Source organism: Egretta garzetta, unplaced genomic scaffold, assembly GCF_000687185.1.
Source record: "Egretta garzetta isolate BGI_Z169 unplaced genomic scaffold, ASM68718v1 scaffold100, whole genome shotgun sequence".
Lineage (NCBI taxonomy): Eukaryota > Metazoa > Chordata > Aves > Pelecaniformes > Ardeidae > Egretta > Egretta garzetta.
The window spans coordinates 1,845,217-1,859,928 of NW_009258265.1; the positions used below are offsets into that span (position 1 = coordinate 1,845,217).

At 58.0% G+C, this 14,712-nt stretch overlaps 1 protein-coding gene across 1 annotated transcript; it reads left to right on the top strand.

Moving 5' to 3' along the window:
* The first annotated feature begins 7,154 nt into the window (after nucleotides 1–7,154).
* Nucleotides 7,155–14,521, top strand: STAT3 (signal transducer and activator of transcription 3). The gene is made up of 20 exons (XM_035903221.1): nucleotides 7,155–7,301; nucleotides 7,916–8,060; nucleotides 8,222–8,320; nucleotides 8,781–8,876; nucleotides 8,961–9,042; nucleotides 9,444–9,538; nucleotides 9,747–9,898; nucleotides 10,336–10,494; nucleotides 10,621–10,713; nucleotides 11,488–11,547; nucleotides 11,837–11,866; nucleotides 12,029–12,122; nucleotides 12,207–12,254; nucleotides 12,476–12,559; nucleotides 12,654–12,752; nucleotides 12,924–13,059; nucleotides 13,177–13,229; nucleotides 13,319–13,413; nucleotides 13,728–13,867; nucleotides 14,269–14,521. Exons 1-20 carry the CDS (start codon nucleotides 7,174–7,176, stop codon nucleotides 14,490–14,492), a joined length of 2,112 nt encoding a protein of 703 aa, XP_035759114.1. The 5' UTR covers nucleotides 7,155–7,173; the 3' UTR covers nucleotides 14,493–14,521.
* Nucleotides 14,522–14,712: the final 191 nt, after the last annotated feature.

Here is a 14,712-nt window from a genome sequence, read left to right on the forward strand (position 1 = left end):
CATAATTAGAGGTACTAATTAACCTAACCCTCTGGTCTTACGGCAAATGGGATTTCTTTCCTTCCCACAGTTCCCGGCAGGCACAGAGCAAGTCCTTACTGGGCAGGGGCAGCTCCCAGAAGCTGGTGAGACTGAGCTCTTGCAGCGCTGGCGTCATCGTGTGCTGTGCACGGGGTCCTTGCTCCCCAAGCACCGGCACGGAGCTGGGTCTGTTGGTGATGCGTGCTTATGCCATGCAGGCTCCAACAGAAGGTTCAAAACCTAAAGGGGCTTCTTGGAGAGGGAAATATGTCTGGACCGGCCTGGCAAGGCTGGAGGAGCTGCTGCCTGGTCTGGTTGTGTTGAGGCAGGATGGTGGGTGCTCAGGTGGTCTGTGCGCTTTGGGGGGTTTAACTGTAGGACAGTCCTTGGGCCACAAAGTCAAGATTGCCTGAGCAAGGGTTTAGGTCAGATTTTTGATGCAGCCTGTCCTAGTGGTGGAATTTTCATGCTGATGAAATGACTCGTAACAAAGACTGAAAGCTTAACGCTGGTCCTGCGCCTGGGCAGAGCAAGGCTTGAAGACCCGATTCACATCTCAGGCAGAGTTGTGAGCTCAGGGCTGCAGCTCTACCCACCCCCTGAGCAGAACTGCCCGGCAGCACATCTTGCTTGGGATCTTCTGCCTGGACCAGGCTTTGGTTTGATAACCATCCTTGCAGGTAGTAGGTGCGATGCAGAGTGGCCGAGGAGCGGGTGCGGAGCAGAGCTGCTGGGTTGTGCATCCTGGGTGAATATTTGAGCTGCGTGGCCGAGCTGCCCGAGTGCTCTGCGGGGGCTGACAGCTCTGCCCACTGCTCCTGCCTGCTGCCGGTCTACCCTCTGCTCGTGAGCTTCCCACCACGCTGTCCTGCATTGCTGCCCCAAGGTGTGTGTGACTCCTGTTCTACAGCCTGCGTGTGCACACCCGTGTGTGCCTGTTGGAGGGACACAGCCGGAGGACCAGCAGCACGGGGAGGGCAGCAGGGGTGGTGTCCTGGGTGGGGAGGGTGGGCTGCCCTGGGCCTGCTCCTGAGGAGGTCCCTTGTGCATCTGCAGGGTGCTGGCCTTGCCTGTGTGTGCACATTGGGGCAGCTGACCCCTGTTTCCACCCTGAAGATGATCGCTGTCGCTCCCCAGCAGAACCTCTTCTGCTGTTTTCTGTGGATCTGTTGGAGCTGCTGGAGTGGCTGTGGCAGAGGACAGGAGGGGTTTGTAAGCTGGGTAACCTCTGCCCCGGGGGGGGGGGGGCCAACTGTGTTACTCTGCTCCTGCAGCGGGGGTTTATGTGTGGGGATGGACCCCAGAGAGCTGCTGAGCTGCGATGAGGAACAGCTGGCTCTGGTGCATGGGTTGATCAGGGAACTCAGCACTGTGGCTGCGAGGGTGCCCAGAGTCTCCCTCTGCCTTGCGCCGTCACCCTCTTCTCCTTTCACAAATCTCTGCATCGCTGCTCCATTTTTCCTCCTCCAGGGCTGGCTTTGAAAACATTCCAGAGGAGCGGAGCCAAGTTCTCCTAATAGCTCTTTCAAAACTTGCTCTTGTGTTTGCCGGGAGCAATTGGCTGCTTTGTTGTAAGAACAGTTTTTCATCAGTCTGCTGACGGTCGTGTGGAAGCCGGGGCAGCAAAGCTCCTGGTGTCAGTGCAGCCATGCAGTGCTGTTTGTTGGAAAGCCGGGCCTCCTGTGAAGTGTTGTTGATGGCATCTGTCATGATTCTGTGATGCTCCCAATGGTGATAACTCTGTTAATGTAACCTATGCAACATTACTGCTAGCTGAGCTTCATCTTCTCGTGGCAGTGCAGGGGACGAGGAGTGCCATGGCCCTTTCAAGGGCCTCTCCGGTGATTCCCCCTGCATGCATTGCCCCGGGAGTCACCCTGCTTGTCGAGGGGATGCAGGCGAGGGGTGTTCTCAGGTGCATCCCAGAAACAAGAAAGGAGATGGAAGGCGGCACGGGATTGCTTCCAGGGCAGCAGCCCTGCTTTGAAGAAGGCAGTTAGAGTGTGCAGAGCTGTCCTGAGCAGCCAGGGACACCACACAGCTCGGGCCTGGCTCTCGTGCTCTGCCCTTGCAGGGGAGCTAAAGAAAGATGAACTTTACCTCTCAAGCTACTTTTAGCAGCTTTGCTCTGAGCTCTGGATGGTGTTTACCCCTGGGCATGCATCACGCCATGCCTGGCCCTGGCTGCATCGGTTGCTCCTTGGCTCTGTTCCAGAGATGGGAGGAAAGGCTAACCGCAGAGAGGGCAAGCCCAGCGGAATCGGAAAGGTTCAACCCTCAGATCTTTAAACCCTGTCAAGGGAGGCTTCCCGGTGGTGGGGCTGGCTGGGGAGAGGCTCCTGTGCGGGGTTTTGGGGCTGGTGAGATCAGAGCTTCCCTAATGCTGGTAGCTTTGACAGTAAGGAGCAACACAGGGACCCTTTCGCTCCGGGATGGTTGGTGCTTCAGGCTGCCTGGCTGCTTTCTGTCAATGCTGGGAGGAGCTGGAGCTTGGTGCTGCACCAAAGGAGGCAATGTCTCCTCTCAACCCTTCTGGAGGGAGGTTTTTGACTGCTTCCTGGCTGCTTCCTGCTCCCAGCCCATCCTGCCTTCCCGCATCCTCCCCTGACTTGATGATGGACCAGGCAGCCTCCGTCACAGGGCTCCCTCCCCAGGGCTGTGTGCCCTCCTGTTGCCCCCTGCAGCACTGTTGGCCTGAGACCACGTTCTAGCAAAGCATGTCTTGAGGCTCTTCCAGGCCTGCTGCCTTTGTGGCAACATGGGAGGGTTTGCTAGGTCAGGCTCTGGTTGAGCTGGGGGCTGTAAAAACTCAGCTTCTGCTATGAGATTCCTCGAGGTGAGAACTGGATGCAGCAGAGCCCCTGGGGACAGCGAGCAGAGACCATGTCCTGCCCTGGGCTGGCTGCAGGCACAGCTAACAGCAGGCTGCTGCTCCGCTCCCACGTGGGGCGAGCCTGCCGTGGGTCTTCTGTATTTGGGCGTGTGGTCTGCAGCGGCTTCCTTTGCTTCCTTGGCCGCTCGCTTTGCGAAGAGATGCCTGTGGTGGGAAGAGGCAGAGCAGCTTGTGTTTCGCTGCGTGCTAGTTCTGTTTTTCAGGGATCAGTACGATGGCGCGCGGTGCTGGGGCCCTGGTGGGGTGACGGCTTCCTGCGGCTGCGGAGCATGCGCTGCGGCGGGGAGGATCTCGCGCTTGAGCAGGAGCCCAGGCTGCCGCGGTGGCTTGTCCTGCAGCTATTTGTGGCAGTGAGAAGTGGCTGATTCCTGTCCAAATGCCGCTGCTGTGCAGCAGCCTGGAGGCTTTGGCCTTCGGCCTGTTGGTGCCCTGCTGGCGCTCCAGTACTGCCCTGAAATACTTGGGTTGTGGCTTTCTTGTGGAAGATCTGCTTGGATTGAGGGTCCGGTGAAGTGGCAGCTCGTTCAGCTGCTGCAGCCTCATAGGGGAAAGTCCGTCCATGAGCTGCTCCGCACCGGGCACTGTGGAGGCTGCCGGGGAAGCCGGCTCCCATGCTATGGCGATGCTGCAGCAGCCGCCCAGCAACACCCGTCCTCAGCTCCCGGCTCAGGGCTGGGGACACTGCTCTGGCAGGAGATGGGCTGGGGCAGCGGCTGCCGTTTCTGGACAGGCTGGTGAAACACACCCCCGCGCACAGGGGTGCCGTCACGGTGGTGCAATAGGAAATGAGGTGGCTGAGCTCACCAGCAGGCAGGGGACTCTGGTGGCTTGTAGGTTTTCAGTTGTTGCCTGGCCCATGTATTTGCTGGTTTTTTTCCCCCCCCAGAAAAAGCACCACACGGTTCACGCTGAAGTTGTAGCAGCGTCCAGTACCAAGCTAAAAGGGCCATGAATGCACCACAGCTGCCTGCCTGTGTGGAAGGAGCGCTCCCCATGTCGCTGCAGCCAGACAAATGGCCAGCAAAAAGCCGAATCCACAGCAAAACGGGGGCTTTGATGTGATGCCCAGTAAGCAGCCCTGAACTGCGGCTAACGGCCCAGCCTTTCTTGGCCTACAGCTGCAGAAAGCAAAAGCTCTGGGGTTGCAGTGGCCGTGTCACATCAAGCCAGGTCTTGCTCTGAGACTGAAGGAGCATCTGTTGTTACAGGGTCATGTGTCTCTCTCCTTCTCCTCCCTCTCACTTATTGCTCCATTGAAAACAGGCTTGGTTCACGTGGTCTTCTCTGAGGATTGCACCAGAGGGTTGTTGTTCAAGGTTAATGTCCTGTGGATGTTGCTCCTGTCTCTGGGGCCATTTGTTGTAGTGAAGTTCTCAAAACCTCTTTAACTCCAAGTTAGGAGCCCGTGTCTGTCTTCTCCCTGTGTCTCAGTCCACAACAGATTGTTCCCCCTTTTTCTCTTCTTACAAAAAGCACCCAGAAAAATGGGGAAAGTGTCACGTGCAGCAAAGATCAGAAGAGCATGACGTACAGTGATGCTGAAAGCTTCAGGTGGCAGTGATGTGATTCATGGGTCCATCTTGGAGAAGCCTCTAGTGAAACCCAGCTCTCCGTGCTGTGCAGCCCCTCCTGGATGAGCGGGGACTTGGGGCATGGGAGCTGTGGGTGGGCAGCAGCAGACGGTGGCAGGGTGCCCATGGTCGTCTCTTGTGCTGCTGGAAATCTGCACAAGCACCCAGCTCTGTGCTCCAGGCAAGGTTGAAAACTCCTGCCTGCTGCTGTTGTGTGCCCAGGGAAGTCTTACTTGCCATTAAGGCTTCGGAAATCTCTGTCCTGCCTAACGAAAGCCTGCCTGGCTCTTGCATGGAGCAGCTGCACTTGCTGTGGGCCTGGATCTGGTCATTGTGTCTTTGCCTGCTTCCAGCCCATCCTGGGGCCCCGGGCAGAGCAGCCTGGTTTGCTGAAGGGGAATAAATCCCATCTTGAGGGGTGGCATGGCCTTCCTCCCATCTGCCTCCTTGCTGAGCAAAGCTCTGCTTTCTCGGTGCTGCTCTGTGCCTCCCAGCACCCCTCCTGCTGCTGGCCAGTTCCCAAACTTTCACGTCTCCTGGTTCATTTGCTGTGATTTCCTTCATGCCAGCTCTTCCGGACTGCCCCGTTGCTGTGGTTTGCTCCCACAGAAGCTGTGTTGGGCTCCTGTGCCGGTGCTGCTGCAGGATGGGATGCAGTGCCCTGACCTGAGCCCAGGGCCAGCCTGGGACTCATGGCTGGGGGCAGCCCCCTCACCCACGCCATGTTCCTGCAGCACCGGCCATGACGGCTGCTGGTGCGCTGGCTGCCCGGCCGTCCCCAAATCCCAGCTGGCACGTCCCTCGCTGCAGTGACCTTTGGGAAAAGCAAACAGCTTTCTGCAGGGAAGTGACTTTCTGCTGGTGTCGAGCAGAGCTCTGTGCCTTCGTTTCCTGAGCGCAGCTTGCCATCCCCTTGTGTATTGATGGAAATCAAACTAATACTAACAAGTTGCTAAGTCGAAAATTGCTCCTTCCTTGTTTCTGTTGTTTCCTGGCAGTCTCCGCCTTCTGCACTTACTGTAAGCTCTGCAGCTCCTTCCCTGCCTCCTGGAGCAGGGACAGGCATGCGTGCCTCTGGCCGGAGGGCGCCGGGAAGACATTGGCACCAAATTAAAGCCTTGTACCCGTCGCTGGTGACCTCCATACCTCAAACCCCTCTCTTCCCCCGTGCCAAGAAGGTAGGAAAGCTTTGGGAACTGGTGCCTCTTCGCTAGGAGAAAGCTTTGCCGAAGGCAGGTGCTTGGGAAGTGTGCTCTTGTGTGGGGAAGCTTGGTGCTCACCAGGCTGAAGCTGGACAGATGAAAGCTCAGCTCCTGAAGCCGAGCCCCAAGCTGCATTCCCTGTGCTCGGGGAGTTCCTGTGCAGCTCAGCGTGGGCCGGAGGGGTTGGTAGGCAGCTGCTAACACCATCAACGTAACTTTTAACACTGGTCTGACCCTGAGGTGTGAGGAGCGGCATGAAGCGAGGCTTCCTCCCTGCTTAGGTTTGTAAGAGTGGCTGCATCTGGCCCGACCTGCTTGGGGCTGCGCCCAGCCCTGCAGGATTGTGCCTTCCTGAGCCCTCCGGCTTTTGGGCTGAGAGATCCTCTGCAGGGGTGGGAGAGGGTGAGGCTCCGCTCGGCAGCCAGGGCCTGCCTGCTGTGCTCCTGTAATCTGGTGCAAATGGCCACCGACTGCCAGTGCCAGCAAGAGCTCTGCTCTTCTGATCTCAGATGTTTCAGATTAATTTTGTGACATGTGGTGAAGAGAGAATGAGTCAGAATCCAGGCTTTATTCAGCTTTGTGGCTGGAGTGAAACCTTTCTGCTGCCATTCTTCTCAGGAAGCTTGGCAGGGCAGGGGCAGGCCGGGCTGGGGCCAAAGCCACCTTCTGCACTTGCCTTCAGCTGGATTTTGAGTTGAGCTCTTGGGATGGAGCGGTGCTGCTGGGCCTTTGCTCTTTGGTGCTCTGGCTGCTTTGCTGCTCACCCTGCGGGCAGGTGAGGCTGCGCGGCCACGTCCTGTGCTGCTGGGGGCTCCGGGACTGAGGGCCAGGGCACGGATGTCGGTGGGTGTGAAAAGGGCTTTTTCCCTCACATCCAGGCTTATTCCTTCCCCGCCCTCCCTTAGGTGTGTGTGCCGTTATTCCTGCACTAGTGATGCAGTTTCGGTCTGTGGTTCTGCCTTCCCTTGACCCAGCCTGCCCATGGGTGATGGCAGCAGCGCCTGCCCTGCCAGCTGGAGCTGGTGGCCACTCTCGCCTTCCCCAGCCTGGAGGCACAAACCAGTGCCGGTCCCAGGGCTCCTTGAACTGGTCCCATGGCTGCTGGCTCAGGGCAGGTTTTGCTGAAGAGGAACCAGATCCTGGACGAGTGATCAGCTCCACATGGACTCCGGGACTGGGCTCGTCCCTCAGGGTGTGTTGGAGCTCTGCAGTGTCGTGGGTCCAGAGCTGTGCACCCAGCAGCTGCCCTGGCCCCATGCTGCCCTTGGAAGCCCTTGCCAGCGCCAGCCTTCCTGGAGCTGTGTGCCCCGGGCTCACCGTGTCCCATCTGTCTCCGGTTATTGGCCCCATCAGCCTTCCCCAAAGGGGAGTAGCGGTCATGGCTGGGTCCTGCCGAAGGGCTGGCAGGAGGGAGCCTGGAGGCTCCTGGGTGCCAGCTCTGAGCAGCAGGCATGCCTATCCCTCCAGGTCTCTGGAGCTGGCCAGGATGGCGCAGTGGAACCAGCTGCAGCAGCTCGACACGCGGTACCTGGAGCAGCTCCACCAGCTCTACAGCGACAGCTTTCCCATGGAGCTCCGGCAGTTCCTGGCCCCATGGATTGAGAGCCAGGACTGGTAAGGCCTTGCGAAACGCTGGCATGGGGACTTTGCTCGGGACACCCACCCTGGGCTGGCAGCAGGTACCGAGGCGGTCTGGAGGAGCTCTGTCGCTTTCCCTAGGCTCTGGACAGGGCAGGACTGGTCCTTCTCCCTGAGGCTTGTGGGGTGTGAAGGGGAGTGAGACTCTGTGCATGGTGTCAGACCCTGGACCAAGAGAAGGGGGAGCTCCAAAGCAGAGGTGTCCCCGTCCAGGGCTGACTTACACTGGCCTCTGTTGTAAATGAGATTGGCACAGAGCACTGATTCCTGGATCCTGTCCAGAAAGCACGTGGGACTGGTGAGGTCCTTGTGTGCACTGTCTACCTGGCTTAAGGCCAGACTCTAAGCCCGAGTCCAAAACCTCTCTGTTGCCCTGTCCTTGTGGGCACAGGCTGAAGGCTCAGTTTATTGCATGAAGCAAATCAGGCCTGCTCTGGCCCTTGCTCTGGTGCAGATTAGGAAGACTGTTGGGGTGTTTAACTGCACGGGGAATAGCGGGCATGAGCAGAGCTGCCTGCAGCGCTGCCTTTTGTGCTGCCTTGCTCCTTTCCCTGTGCGGGGCACCCAGGACTCTGCCCTCCCTCATGCAGGGCATACGCCGCCAGCAAGGAGTCGCACGCCACGCTGGTGTTCCACAACCTGCTGGGGGAGATTGACCAGCAGTACAGCCGCTTCCTGCAGGAGTCCAATGTCTTGTACCAGCACAACCTGCGGCGCATCAAGCAGTTCCTGCAGGTGAGGCGGGAAGTGCTGTTTTGGTCAGGGGGCTGCAGGAGGAGGCTGTGGAAGTCCAACGGCTTCCTTGGAACAGCTCATGACCCGCAGCCCTAAAGGATGCAGAGATCGTGAGAGTTACACTGTGCCTGCTAACCTTGGGGCTTTTGAACCTTTTACAGAGCAGATACTTGGAGAAGCCGATGGAAATAGCCCGCATTGTGGCTCGCTGCCTGTGGGAAGAGTCGCGGCTCCTCCAGACGGCTGCCACCGCAGCCCAGGTAAGTGGCTGGGGGGTCCTGGAGCCTCTCTCCTGCTGCCCACCCAGCAGCGCTGTGCAGGTACTTGGTGCTGTGAGAAGCTCCAGTCTCAAGCTTCCCGCTTGCTTCCTTCGGTAACGATAGCTGCTTTGTGCTGAGGGATGGTCCAGCTGCAGAGGCTGATAACTTCTGCTCGCCAGGCAGCAGCTGCTTCCCGCCAGGATGCAGCCTGGGTGTTCTTTGCCTGGGGTGGCTGTTAGCTTTGTGCATCCATCTCTCCTCTGGCCCCTTGCACGGGGTGTGTCCTGCACCGTGTGCCTTGCTGCGCAGCCCTGGAGCTAATGCTGCAAGCAAGCAGCTGGCCATGCTGGCTTTCGTTAGTGAGGGGGTGAAGACCCTTCCTGCAAAACCTCCTCGGGCTGTGAGGGGAGCATCCCTGGGTTGTGGCCCTGTTCTGATGACCTCCTTGTCTCCTCTGCAGCAAGGGGGACAGGCAACACACCCAACAGCGGCTGTAGTGACGGAAAAGCAGCAGATGCTGGAGCAGCATCTGCAGGATGTGAGGAAGAGGGTACAGGTATGTGTGCTGCCTAGGCACCTTCTCCTTTCCCCACTGTGGTGATTTAGTGCTTTGAATAAATCCACATCTCTTGCCTTGCAGGATCTGGAGCAGAAGATGAAAGTGGTGGAGAATCTCCAGGATGACTTTGATTTTAACTACAAGACTTTGAAAAGCCAAGGAGGTAATGGAAGCTCATTAGCTTCTGGCAAACGAAAGTGTGTTCCTGCAAGGAAACTTGCTGGAGGGCATGTTCCAGCCCTCCCCGTGCCTCCTCTCCAGGCAAGAAGGGTGGCTTAAGCTCAGGGCATTTGCATGGCAATTGGAGAAACCTTGTCTTTTATTTCTGCCACTGCCTCCAGGGGAGCTGAACCAGAGCTCTGCCTGTGAGCTGAGAAATGGCATGTGGAGGTGATAGCACTGCTGTGCATGCAGGAAAGCCAGCAAGGTGCTTAGAGGCTGTGTGAGATTGCTGCTTTCTAGGGTGCCTTCTCCTTTGTATTGGAAGTCTCTTGTTTGTGTGATGCTTGGGAGGGTAGGAGGAGTCCATGTGCGTGGCTGAACATTTCTTACCTCTCTGCCCAGACATGCAGGATCTGAATGGAAACAATCAGTCGGTGACCCGGCAGAAAATGCAGCAGCTGGAACAGATGCTCACGGCGCTGGACCAAATGCGAAGGGTATGTCATGCCACGGGCCCTCCAGATCCCCCCTGGGGTGCAGTGGTGCCCTTTTCTGGGGTGCAGTGTGGTGTTCCTTCATGGCCAGAACTGAGAGCAACGCTGGAAACGCAGCCCTGGGCAACTCCTTTCTTGTTTGTGAATGTGAAACTTGCAGATCTCGGAGCAGGTCAGAGGGTGTTGAAGGTTCTGCTTTCTTGTTTGACAGGGTATTGTGAGTGAGCTGGCTGGACTGCTGTCAGCCATGGAGTATGTGCAGAAGATGCTGGCAGATGAGGAACTGGCAGACTGGAAGAGACGGCAGCAGATCGCCTGCATTGGTGGCCCACCAAATATCTGCTTAGACCGGCTTGAGAACTGGTAGGAGCTGGCTGGGGGTTGCATCAGTCCCTAGAGTGGCAACTTTCAAACACCTGCAATGGAAATGAGTTCTTTGTCTCTGGAAACATCCTTGCAAAATGGCTTCTGATGCCTGCAAGTGTAAACATAATCCACTAGTCAGACTGATCCTCGATAGTGGGCACTAGTGCTGGAATGGTTAGCCCCAGGCCCAAGGCTTCTGTAAGAAGTTCCTGTTGTTCCTGGTGTGCAGAACTTGGATGCGTGCAGGTTCCTCTTGTAATGCATGGCCTAGAAAAATGCACTGAGCTGGGAGACATAGACGTGTTCTGTTCTCTGCTGGTTTGGTACGGAGAGCATCTTCTCTCGCACAAGTGAGGGAAGAGGAGGGCTCTGCAGGCTGGGACTGTGCAGGGTTCGGCAGCCAGAGCTAACACTGGTTCTTCCTGCTTCCCTAGGATAACCTCTCTTGCCGAATCACAGCTACAGACCCGGCAGCAGATCAAGAAGTTGGAAGAACTGCAGCAGAAAGTGTCCTACAAGGGTGACCCAATTGTCCAACACCGGCCCATGCTGGAGGAGCGGATTGTGGAGCTGTTTAGGAACCTGATGAAAAGGTGCTGAGGGCTGGGAGGGAGCTGGGGGCAGATCCCTAGTCGCAGGCAGTGGGTGGACGGGTGGGAAGTGAGTATTCTGGGTCAGGCCTGAGGTTTGACTGTGGTTCTTGTGCCTTTCCCCTGCAGTGCTTTCGTCGTGGAGAGGCAGCCCTGCATGCCCATGCACCCTGACCGGCCCTTGGTCATCAAAACCGGTGTGCAGTTCACCACCAAAGTCAGGTGGGTCGCTGGCCCCTGTGATCCCACCGTGCTACAGGCATGGGAAAGGAGCCATGGGGGGGGAAGCAAAGCAAGATCTCCCTCTGAAGGGGATGCTGGTGTGGATCCAGCCTCCAGTTTGTCTGGGGAGTGCTGGGAGGGAACGAATCCCAGCAGGCTGGCCCTGCTGGAGTACTGCCTGTGTGACTCAGTGCAGGGATGGCGGCTGCTGGCTGGGGCTCTGCCACGTTCCTGGAGGCAGACAGGGTTCTGGTAAATCCCGCTGCGGGGGCGGGCAGCAGGAAGCGTCAGTGCGTCCCTGGCCAGCTGCCTCTCAGCTGGCCTGTGTCCCCTGCCAGCCTCCGCAGAGAGGCTGGGCCGACACTGGGCTCTGCCTGGAGCTTGTTCACCATCTCCCAGCTGTGGCCCCATTGCCCCCTTGGCATGTGGCAGCATCTGGGTGTTTGTTCAGAGCAGATGCCTGACTGGTGTGGGCAGTCAGCAGCCAAAATGAGCCCTCCTTGAGGGGCTCAGGGGAGCATCAGCGCTGGGGATGGGTGTCAGGGCCAACATGTCACAGGGGTGCATGCAGATGGGCTCAGGGATGCCATGGGAGCTGGGTAATGCTGCGTCCCCATGGGCTTTGTGGTGTGAACCGTGGTGCTGCCTGCTGGGGGATGCACACAGCACTGCTGTCCATCCAGGTGTTCTGCAGTCTGTGCCAGATGCTGTGCTGAACTGGAGCTGTTTGTGTGTGCAGGATGCTCACACTCTGCCTCTGCTGACTATTTGCAGGTTGTTGGTCAAGTTTCCAGAGCTGAACTATCAGCTGAAAATTAAAGTCTGCATTGACAAGTGAGTTCTGTGCTCTGATCCTGGCAGCGTTGGGTGGGGTTACCAGAGTGAGACTTGTTCCTGCTGCTGTTGGGTCCATCCCTGCACCGAGGGCCAGTGGGATCCCCAGTAGAAGGGGAGGCTGCGGGGTGGCTCTGGGTCCCAAGGGTTCATTCCCATGTGGTGGGACAGCCTGGGAGGGTTGTGGGAGGCAAAGTTGTGATGCAGCCAGCCCCGCATACCGGCTTGTCTGCATCAGGGTGGGAGGGCAGCTGTGGCCATGACCGGGGGCCTCTCTCCCCTTTCCTAGGGACTCTGGGGATGTTGCAGCACTTCGGGGGTAAGTGCAGTGCTTTCGTTTTGTTGTTTGTGTGGGTTTTCTTTTTTTTTTTCTTTTTTTTTTCTTTTTTCCTTGCTTCTGCTTTTAATCCTGGCAGACATCCTACTGCACATTTGCTCGGAGATGGCCCTGTCTGCCATGCTCTGTCTTTCCTCTTTCAAGGTCCCGGAAGTTTAACATCCTGGGGACAAACACCAAGGTCATGAACATGGAGGAGTCGAACAACGGCAGCCTCTCAGCAGAGTTCAAGCACCTGGTAGGTACCATGAGCTCTTGGGCTGCTCCTGGTAAGGCTGTGTGCTGTTGCAGCATTGCTTCAGCCTGTTCCTTCTCTCCACAGACCCTGCGGGAGCAACGGTGCGGTAATGGCGGCAGAGCCAACTGCGATGTAAGTGCTGGAGGGGGCCTGGGTAGGAGAACCCTTTGCTGGCAGCTCTGTTCCCTGTTGAGCAGCCATGAGGGGAAGCGGGAGCCCTGCCCTGACAGGGAGTGTCTGCAGGCACCCTCTGCCAGACCAGCCCTCTCCGCCCTGACCTGAGCAGCAGCGTTGGGTCTGATGGGCGAGGGCAGGCATCTCCTGTGTGCTCATTGTGTCCTCTTCCACCCTAGGCCTCATTGATAGTCACTGAGGAGCTGCACCTCATCACCTTCGAGACAGAAGTGTATCACCAGGGGCTGAAGATCGACCTGGAGGTGAGCTGTGGGTTACTGCCTGCATTGCCATGAGCCTGGGTGCAAAGGAGCCCTGGGAGATGTCCCAGCCTGTGGTCACGTCCTGTCTTTGCAGACCCACTCGCTGCCTGTGGTGGTCATCTCCAACATCTGCCAGATGCCCAATGCCTGGGCGTCCATCCTGTGGTACAACATGCTGACCAACAACCCCAAGGTAGGGCCGGGTGCTGAGGGGACGCCTGGCAGAGCAGCAGTGCAGACTTTGGGACCAGACTGCTGCTGCAGGCAGGGAGAGGAACGCTGTGGCCTGGCAGCAGGGCTGGGGCAGGACCTGGCCCTGTTTCTCTCCCATATCTTGCTCAGAGCTGTGTTTTCCCTTGCGCAGAACGTGAACTTCTTCACCAAGCCCCCCATCGGGACCTGGGACCAGGTGGCAGAGGTGCTGAGCTGGCAGTTCTCCTCCACCACGAAGCGTGGCCTCAGCATTGAGCAGCTGACAACGCTGGCAGAAAAACTTCTAGGTAACCTGGTGTGGGTGTCCTGCCTGTCCCTGCTGTCCCTCAGGCTGCTCCCTGGATATGGTGTCTTTGGAAGAACAGCTCTATCTAAATGTTGATGCTCCTGTTCTTCTCTGCCAGGACCAGGTGTGAATTACTCTGGCTGCCAGATCACCTGGGCCAAGTTTTGCAAGGTATAACTCCCTCTCTTCCCCCAAGTGCCTTCCCTTGGCTGTTCCCTTCCTCCAAGTCATGCTCACAGCCTCTCTGCCCTCTCCCTCAGGAGAACATGGCTGGCAAAGGCTTTTCCTTCTGGGTCTGGCTGGACAACATCATTGACTTGGTGAAAAAGTACATCCTGGCGCTGTGGAACGAAGGGTGAGCCTCTGCCAGTGTCGGTTGGGCTGGGCCTTGGGAGGGGTCCCATGAGTCCTGTCCTGATGGAGTGGGGTGCCTTGTCCAGATGTAGGTGGGCTCTCCCGGGATGCTTTTTCTGTCCAGGCCCTGTTGGCTGGTTCAGAGTGAAAACCCTCCCTGGCACCTGGGAATCCCTAAAATGTCAGCGGCTCTGGCGATGGCCAGGCCAGGCCCTGCTGCTGCCTGATGCTGTGCAGAGAGCTGGCAGGGTTCACGTCCTGGAATAGCTGCCCTGGTATCCTGACCCACCCTTGCTCTTGCTTCCTGCTGCCCAGGTACATCATGGGGTTCATCAGCAAGGAGCGGGAGCGAGCCATCCTGAGCACTAAGCCTCCGGGAACCTTCCTGCTGCGGTTCAGTGAGAGCAGCAAGGAAGGTGGCATCACCTTCACGTGGGTGGAGAAGGACATCAGCGGTAAGTGGCTCTCCCCCTCCTGCCCTGGGTGCAGTGCCTTGCTCAGCTGTTGTTCCTGGCTCCTGAAGGGGCTTGGAACCCGCTGATAAGACACTTGTTCTTTGTCCTTGTCCTGACAAGCCCTCTGCCTAGGTTAACCCCTTAAGCCTGGGTGCCCTTTGCTGGTCTCTGCCTCCTGGTTGTCCCTGCCCATGTGCTGCCTCTATAGCACAGTCTTCCATGGCACTGAAACCACTTGGCAGGTCCCTGTCCTGCCCCATGGTCTGCTGGGTGCCTCGTGAGGCTGAGCCATGGCCCCAGGCTGATCTTGTCCCTGCTGATCCTGGGCTGTTTGAGGAAGGCCCTGCCTTTGCCTGAGGAACGCGAGTGCCTTGCCCTGTGTCAAAAGTCTCCTTGTACAGGGAAGACCCAGATCCAGTCTGTGGAGCCTTACACCAAGCAGCAGCTGAACAACATGTCGTTTGCGGAGATCATCATGGGCTACAAAATCATGGATGCCACCAACATCTTGGTGTCCCCCCTGGTGTACCTGTACCCAGACATCCCCAAGGAGGAGGCCTTTGGGAAGTACTGCCGCTCTGAGAGCCAGGAGCACTCCGAAGCTACTGACTCAGGTAGTCGTTGACTTTCTGCGCTCCAGTGCGGCTCCTGCATTGCGGGGAAGCTCCAGGGATGGCACTGGTGGAAGAGCTGTCACCAGCCAGGATCCTGTGCTGGTCCCCGGAGGGCGTAGCCCCAGTGTGGGACTAGCAGTGGGGTCCCCGTGGGGTGGGAGGGCTGCACAGGGGCTGGCGGGGTGGGTGCTGTCTGCAGGGCTGTGCTCTGGAGGGGGGGGAGAGCAGGGC

What these genes read in the sequence shown, in the direction of transcription:
- STAT3 (XM_035903221.1), top strand. Translation starts at nt 7,174, where the DNA reads ATGGCGCAGTGGAACCAGCTGCAGCAGCTCGACACGCGGTACCTGGAG. An exon ending in ATGTGAGGAAGAGGGTACAG is followed by an intron (nt 8,877 to 8,960) that starts GTATGTGTGCTG and finishes CTTGCCTTGCAG; the next exon opens with GATCTGGAGCAGAAGATGAA. An exon ending in CCTGGGCCAAGTTTTGCAAG is followed by an intron (nt 13,230 to 13,318) that starts GTATAACTCCCT and finishes CCTCTCCCTCAG; the next exon opens with GAGAACATGGCTGGCAAAGG.